The sequence below is a fragment of the Mandrillus leucophaeus genome, unplaced genomic scaffold (assembly GCF_000951045.1).
Source record: "Mandrillus leucophaeus isolate KB7577 unplaced genomic scaffold, Mleu.le_1.0 Scaffold22, whole genome shotgun sequence".
Lineage (NCBI taxonomy): Eukaryota > Metazoa > Chordata > Mammalia > Primates > Cercopithecidae > Mandrillus > Mandrillus leucophaeus.
Genome location: NW_012102254.1, coordinates 2495635 through 2504261, shown reverse-complemented (window position 1 = coordinate 2504261; position 8627 = coordinate 2495635). Strand labels below are relative to the sequence as shown.

Here is an 8627-nt window from a genome sequence, read left to right as displayed (position 1 = left end):
TTTTTGTATTTTTAGTAGAGATAGGGTTTTACCATGTTGGCCAGGCTGGTCTCGAACTCCTGACCTCAGGTGATCCTCCCGCCTCAGCCTCCCAAAGTGCTGGGATTACAGATGTGAGCCACCACGCCCGGCCAATTCAGCAGAATTAAGTTACTCTATTTTGTTTTATTTTATTGAGACAGGGTCTGGCTCTGTTACCCAAGCTGGAGTTCAATGGGACAATCTTGGCTCACTGCAACCTCCACCTTCTGGGCTCAAGTGATCCTCCAACCTCAGCCTCCCAAGTAGCTGGGATTACAGGCACCTGCCACCATACCCAGCTAATTTTTTTAATTTTAGTAGAGACGAGGTTTCACCATGTTAGCCAGGCTGGCCTTGAACTCCTGACCTCAGGTCATCCGCCCGCCTCCTCCTCCCAAAGTGCTGGGATTACAGGCGTGAGCCACCACGTCCGGCATAAGTTACTCTATTTATCTACTCTATCTACTCCACCTATCTGTCTGCCTGTCTGTCTACATGTCTATTGGGGACAGGGTCTTGCTGTGTTGCCCACGCTAGAGAGCAGCAGCACGATCCTAGGTCACTGCAGCTTTGAAGTGATTCCCCCACCCCAGCCTCCCAAACAGCTAGGACTACAGGCATGTGCTGCCACACCCAGCTAATTTTAAAATTTTTTGTAGAGACAGAATCTCATTATGTTGCTCAGGTTGGTCTCAAACTCTTGGCCTCAAGTGATCATCCCACCTATGCCTCACAAAGTGCTGGGATTACAGGCACAAATCACTGAATCTGGCCGAATTATACATTTTAAATGGGTAAACTGTATGGCACCATGAATTATTGGCCGGGCACAGTGGCTTACACCTGTAATCCCAGCACTTTGGGAGGCGGAGGTGGGCAGGTCATCTGAGGTCAGGAATTTGAGACCAGCCTGGCCAACATGGTGAAACCTTGTCTCTACTAAAAATACAAAAAATTAGTTGGGTGTGGTGGGCACCTATAATTCCAACTATATGGGAGGCTGAGGCAGGAGAATCGCTTGAACTCGGGAGGTGGAGGTTGCCATGAGCTGAGACTGCGCCACTGCACTCCAGCCTGGGTGACAGAGCGAGACTCTGTCTCAAAAAAAGAAAAAAGAATTATATCTCAATATAGCTTTTTCTTCACCCTCCCCCCAAAATTACTTTGTATCTAGGAAAGCCAATAACTGACAAATGGTACAGAATATCACATACTAGGTTATTTGAAACAAACGATGAGCATCTCATAAGTTAGATGTCAAAAAAGAAGCCATATTTAAGTGGAAACATAACTTGAGCTCTCAACCTGGCTAACAGGGAAGTACCAAAGCTACTCCTTTGAGGCTCTTTTGAAACTCATTCTTGCTAACAACTCTAGCTCTGGGCTACTACAGATAGGCTTTTTTTTTGTGTGTGTGTTTTGGTTTTTTTTGAGATGGAGTTTTGCTCTTGTTGCCCAGGCTGGGGTGCAGTGGCGCAATCTCAGCTCACTGCAACCTCCGCCTCCCGGGTTCAAGCAATTCTCCTGCCTCAGCCTCCTGAGTAGCTGGGATTACAGACATATGCCACCACACCTGGCTAATTTTGTATTTTTAGTAGACACCGGCTTTCTCCATGTTGGTCAGGCTGGTCTTGAACTCTCGAACTCAGGTGATCCACCCACTTTGGCCTCCCAAAGTGCTGGGATTACAGGCGTGAGCCACTGCACCCAGCCTGTTTTTAATTTTATAGAAAGTGGGTATGAATCAGCTTTCTCTTCTGTCAAAAGAGGATATATATATTTGGCAGAGTTAGGTAAGAAATACTGATAATGTATATATAAAGGTTCTAGCACTGTGCCTGGCACAAAACAGCACTGGTTTAACATTACCATAATAATTGCTTCTGGAAGAATTAAGGTTCTAAGGTACTATGGATCCTCTAATCTTCCATGTACATGAATTTCAGATAATGTATTTAAAATAGGTTTTGAAGAGCAGGGAACTAGAGGGCATTAAGTGTCTCAAAGGAAAGGATAAATGAAGATGAGAAAGGGACAAATCAATGCTCAGGTTGCACTTTGTGAGCTATATTTAAGCTAAAATATTTTCAGTTGAATGGTGATTGTAGCTTTTTCACATTTATGTCATAGCACACATTTAGTAGTCATGAGCAAGCCAGCACTTACCAGTCTGGATAGGATTGACCACTTGCTCAGGTTGGAAGCAAAAGTTGGTATCTTCTGGCCAGTTCTGGCTATTTGGGTATTCCTGGTAGGCCATTTTCTCTTCAAGGAATTCAGTTGGAGACCCTTAAAATAGAGACAGAAAACAAAAGTTACAAGGTATTACAGTTTTCTCCTCTACTACAATGGAATTTCTACAAAGTATTACAGCTAGTACAATATAAAAATTTCTATGTAGTTAGTGTCTTACAAGAAAGCTTTTTTCTTTTAATTGAAAGATAAAAGCAGCTGGGTGCAATGGTGCGTCTGTAGCCCCATTTACTTGGGAGACTGAGACAGGATTGCCTGAATCCGGGAGTTTGAGGCTGTAGTGCACTATGACTGCACCTGTGAATAGTTATTGCATTCCACCCTGGGCAACACAGCAAGACTCTGTCACTAAAAAAACCTTTAAGATAGAAGGAAATAAAGTAGGTCAAAGTTAAAAAAGCACTACAGAGTGACTTCTAGGTTATGCAGGCATGAAGAGGGTAGCGATTTCTCCACATGAAAGAACAAGGATAAAACTGTCAAAAGCAACCATTTCAGGGCACTGGAATTACAAAAATAAAAATAAAAAATAAAAGTCAGCCTAAATAAGTGGAAAGATATAACATGTTCAGGAATGAAAGATTCAATACTGTTAAGATGGTAATCCTGAAAATGACCAATATATTGAGGAAATTACAAAATAAGCTCATTCCATAATTTATGTCAAAATGCAAAAAACCTAGAAAAGCCAAAACAATTTTGAAGAAAAACAGTTGAAGGGCTTACATAACCTGATTTCAAAAGTTACTATAAATGTACGAACTCAGGCCGGGAGAAGTGGCTCACCTCCTGTAATCCCAACACTTTGGGAGGCTGAGGCAGGCAGATCACTTTGAGGTCAGGAGTTCGAGACCAGCCTGACCAACATGGTGAAACCATGTCTCTTGCAAAAATACAAAAATTAGCTGGGCATGGTGGTGCATGCCTGTAATTCCGGCTACTCCAGAGGCTGAGGCATGAGAATCACTTAAACCTGGGAGTGGGAAGGCTGCAGTGAGCGAAGATTGCACCACTGCACTGCAGCCTGGGTGACAGAGCAAGACTGTAGCAACTCAGTGTGGTAATGACAACACACTTAGATAAATGGAACAGAACAGGTTCAGAGAGAAACATACAAAGTTAGGGTCAACTGGCTATCTACAACCATAATATAATTCAACATAATTATATTAAACCCAGAAACAAATTTTTTTTTTCAACAAATGATACAGAAACAATTGGACACTTACCACATACCATATGCAAAAGTTAACTCCAAACAGATCAGAGACCTAACGTAGTTCACTTGCTAATTTATTATGGAAAAAAAAAAAAGACCAGACAAAGACCTAATACAAGAGTTAAGGCCAGGCGCAGTGGCTCACGCCTGTAATCCCAGCACTTTGGGAGGCCGAGGTGGGTGGATCACGAAGTCAGGAGATCGAGACCATCCTGGCTAACACAGTGAAACCCTGTCTCTACTAAAAATACAAAAAATTAGCCAGGCGTGCCAGTGGGCGCCTGTAGTTCCAGCTACTCGGGAGGCTGAGGCAGGAGAAGAAGGGTGTGAACCCGGGAGGCGGAGCTTGCAGTGAGCCGAGATCGCGCCACTGCACTCCAGCCTGGTAGACAGAGAGACTCTGTCTCAAAATAAAAAAAAAAAAAGAGTTAAAAAGAAAATCTTTGTGACTTTGGATTAGGCAAAGATTTTAGACATGTCACCAAAAGCACTATCTGTAAGAGACAAAATACATAAATTGAACATCATGAACATTTTAAAATTTTGCTTTTCAAAGATACTATTAAACAGCCAGGCATGGTGGCTCACGCCTGTAATCCCAGCACTTTGGGAGGCTGAGTTGGGCGGATCACCTGAAGTCAGGAATTCGAGACTAGACTGGCCAACATGGTGAGACTCCGTCTCTACTAAGAATTACAAAAATTAGCTGGGCCTGGTGGCTCACGCCTGCATTCCCAGCTACTCGGGAGGCTGAGGCAGGAGAATCGCCTGAGCCTGGGAGGCGAAGGTTGCAGTGAGCTGACATTGCGCGACTGTACTGCAGCCTGGGGCAACAGAGTGAGACTCAAAAAACAAAACCAAACAAACAAACAAACAAAAACAAAAGACAACAACAAAGATACTATTACAGAAAATGAAAAGAGAAGTCATAGACTTTGAGAAATATTTGCAAATCATAAATCTGATAAAAGATTTGTATGTAGAAGAGATTATAATCTCTTACAATACAATTATAAGATAACTCAATTTAAAACTTGGCGGCCAGGCGTAGTGGCTCATGCCTGTAATCCCAGCACTTTGGGAGGCCGAGGCAGGCGGATCACGAGGTCAGGAAATCGAGACCATCCTGGCTAACACAGTGAAATCCTATCTCTACTAAAAATACAAGAAAAAATTAGCCGGGCGTGGTAGAGGATGCCTGTAGTCCCAGCTACTCAGGAGGCTGAGGCAGGAGAAAGGTGTGAATCTGGTAGGCGGAATGCAGTGAGTGGAGATCACACCACTGCACTCCAGCCTGGGCGACAGAGCAAGACTCTGAAAAAAAAAAAAAAAAAAAAAAAAAAAGGCTGAAATATTCAGTAGACATTTTACCAAAGAAAATATATAATGCTTAATATGCACATGAATGAAGCCCATCAGTGCTTAGGGAAATGCAAATTAAAACTACAATGAGATCCGACTACACAACCACTAAAATGGCTGTTATCAGGCCAGGCACAATGGTTCATGCCTGTAATCCCAGTACTTCGGGAGGCTGAGGCAGAAGGATCACCTGAGCCCAGAAGTTTGAGACCAGTCTGGGTAACATAGTGAGACCCTGTCTCTACAAAAACATACAAAAAAAAATTAGCCAAGCATGGTGACGAGTGTCTGTAGTTTCAGCTACTGAGGATGCTAAAGTGGGAAGATTGCTTGAGCCTGGGAAGTAGAGGCTGCAGTCACCTGTGATCACACTACTGCCTTGGTGACAGAAAAAGACTCTATTTTTAAAAAAAGGCTGTACAAAAAGACTGACAGGAGCAATTTTCAGAATGTGTAAAATGGTAGTTTGGTGGTTTCCTTTTATTTTTGTTTTTCTTAAAGGTGCTCTTTTTTTGTTGTTGAGACAGGGTCTTGCTCTGTCATCCAGGCTGGAATGAAGTGGTGTGGATCATGGCTGACTGCAGCCTTAACTTCCCAGGCTCAAGCAATCCTCTCACCTCAGCCTCCCACGTAGCTACAAATATAGGCACTTGCCACCACACCTGCCTAATTTAAACACATTTTTTCTTTTTCTTTTGGTAGAGACAGGGTCTCATTATGTTGCCCAGGCTGGTCTCCAACTTCTGGGCTCAAGCAGTTCTCTGATCTCAACCTCCCCAAGCCACTGTGCCTGGCTCTACCTGTATTTTTAAAGACTAGTCAAGTACAACAGTGAGAAGCAGGGAAAGAGTGGAATGTGGAGTTCAATCTGTAACTAACTGTGAACAATTGAGATAACTCACTACCTTTGGACCAGCCTCTTTATTTTTTTAAATAACAGCTTTATTGAATATAATTCACAAAATTCACCCTTTTAAAGTAGAGTTCAAAGGTTTTTTAGCAGATTCACAGTTAACTTCAGAATATTTTCTTCACTCCAAAAAAGAAATCCCATATCTTTTCTCCTTTCCCACTTTCCCCTACCCCTTGGTAACCACTCGTCTACTTTTTGTTCCTACGGATTTGCCTAATCTAGATATTTCATATAAATGAAGTCACGCAATGTGTCATCTTTTGTGACTGACCTCTTTCATTTAGCACAATGTTTTCAAGGTTCATCCATGTTGTAGTATGGTATCTGAACTTTATTCCTTTTTATAGCCAAATAACATTCCACTGGGTAGATCCACCACATTTTGTTTATCATCAGTTGACATTTGGTTGTTTCTACTTTTTGGATATTGTGAATAATGCTGCTATGAACATTAATGTACAGGTTTCTGTGGGAGCATGTTTCAATTCTCTTGGATATATACCTAGGAGTACAACTGCTGGGTCATAAAGCAACTTTATGTTTAATATATTGAGACACTGCCAAACTGTTTTCCAAAATGGCTGCATCATTTTACAATCCCAACAACAATACATGAGGACTCCAGTTTCTTCACAGCTTCACCAACACGTTATCTTTTTCTTATCATAGTCACCCTAGATGTGGTAAGAAGTGGCATCTTACCATGGTTTTGATTTGGACTGCTCTAATGACTAATGATGTTGAACATCTTTTCATGTATTTATCTGGCATTTGTATGTTTTCTTTGGAGATGTGTCTGCCTAAGCCCTGTATCCATTTTTAACTGCTACTTTATTTTTAGAGGTGGGGTCTCACTACATTGCCCAGACTATTAGAGTGCAGTGGCTATTCACAGGTGCAATCATACTCCTTTGCAGCCTCAAACTCCTGGGCTCAAGTAATATTCTTGCCTCTGCAAGAGACACCTATAGCTGAGACCACAGGTGTACACCACCATGCTTGGCTATCTTTTCTTGTTTTTATTTTTGAGACAGTCCTGCTCTGTTGCTCAGGCTGGAGTGCAGTGGCACGATCACAGCTCACTATAACCTTAAACTCCTGGGCTCAGGAGATCTTCCTGCCTCAGCCTCAAGAATAGCTGGGACTACAGGTGCACACCACCACATCTGGCTATTTTTTTAAATTTTCGTACAGGAGAATCTCAAAAGCATTATACTAAGTGAGGAAAGCAAGACACCAAAGAATATATATTGCATGATTCCATTTATACGAAATTTCTAGAACATACAGAACGATAACAGGAAGCAGATCAGTGGTCACCTGAAACTGTAGGTCAGAATACGGACTGGCTTTGTAAATGGGCTCAAGGGAACTTTCAGGGTAATAAAAAATGTTCTAAAGATGGATTACAGTTATGGTTGCACAATTCCATAATTTTACTAAGAATCATTTTGACTTCGTAATTTTACTAAGAATCATTTACTTCCACACTTACAATAGGTATATTTTTGGGTATGTAAATTACACCTCAATAAAGTTTTTTCTTTCTTTTTTCTTTTTTCTTTTTTTTTTTTTGGAGACAGGGTGTCACTCTGTCACCCAAGCTGGAGTGCAGTAGTGTGATCGTAGCTCACTGCAGCCTCGACCTCCCTGGCTCAAGCGATCCTCTCACCTCAGCCTGCCAAGTAGCTGGGACTACCAGCATATGCCACGCTGCCCGGCTAATTTTTCTTTTTTGAGACAGAATCTCGCTCTGTCGCCCAGGCTGGAGTGCAGTGGCACGATCTCAGCTCACTGCAAGCTACGCCTCCTGGGTTCATGCCATTCTCCTGCCTCAGTCTCCCAAGTAGCTGGGACTACAGGCGCCTGCCACCACGCCCGGCTAATTTTTTGTATTTTTAGTAGAGACGGGGTTCACTGTGTTAGCCAGGATGGTCTCAATCTCCTAATCTTGTGATCCGCCCACCTCGGCCTCCCAAAGTGCTGGGATTACAGGTGTGAGCCACTGCGCCCGGCCCTGCCCGGCTAATTTTTAATTTTTTTGTAGAGGAGGGGGTCTCACTATCTTGCACAGGCTGGTCTCCAACTCTTGGCTTCCCGTCTTGGCCTCCCAAAGTGCTGGGATTACAAACATGAGCCACCACACCTGGCCCAATAAAAGCTGTTTTTACTACACACTTCCTTGTTAGGGGATATGAACTTTTGTGGGGAAGGGAGGACAAGGGTATGAAAGTGAGATGAGTAAAGAATTCTGAAGGAAGTTTTGAGAGGCTGAATAGCCCCAGTACTACAGTTTAAAATTTCCCTACTACCTTGTGCTGGAAAAACAGACCAGGACTTACAGAAGGTATCCCTGGGAAAGGAGAAGGCTCAGCCACAGAGTACCTATAAAAGGACCCATGGCTAATGCACCTACCTCAAGGCAAACTGCAAAGTAGGTGGCAAGACTATCCCTTGTTTGTTACTAGCCAAGTCATCAGGCCTCCTCTAAGTGCAAGCTTTCCACTTGAAGGTTGCCCTTTATTTTTGTGTTTCAAAGAATCAATTAAATCTGATTTCATTTACATGAAGTGTCTTGGGGAAAGATGTAAAAAGAGGAATGAAACAAGATAATTATTTCTAGATTTTGCATAATCTGGAATGTCTTTAGGAACATCTCCCTAGAGGATCTCAGAAATTTTGAGTTATTTTTAATGTCCGCAAGAATACAAGGGAGATAACAGACTATACTTTTTGTTTTGTTTTGTTTTTTGAGACGGAGTCTCGCTCTGTCGCCCAGGCTGGAGTGCAGTGGCCGGATCTCAGCTCACTGCAAGCTCCGACTCCCGGGTTCACGCCATTCTCCTGCCTCAGCCTCCC

At 42.8% G+C, this 8627-nt stretch overlaps 1 protein-coding gene across 1 annotated transcript in view; it reads right to left on the bottom strand.

Annotated features, from left to right (window-relative positions):
• Positions 1-8627, bottom strand: part of MAP4 (microtubule-associated protein 4) — a 277944-nt gene that overhangs the window by 88540 nt on the left and 180777 nt on the right. The window contains exon 4 of the mRNA XM_011981023.1: positions 2188-2310. Within this exon, the coding sequence (XP_011836413.1) occupies positions 2188-2310 (123 nt within the window). The remainder of the gene's footprint in view (positions 1-2187; positions 2311-8627) is intronic.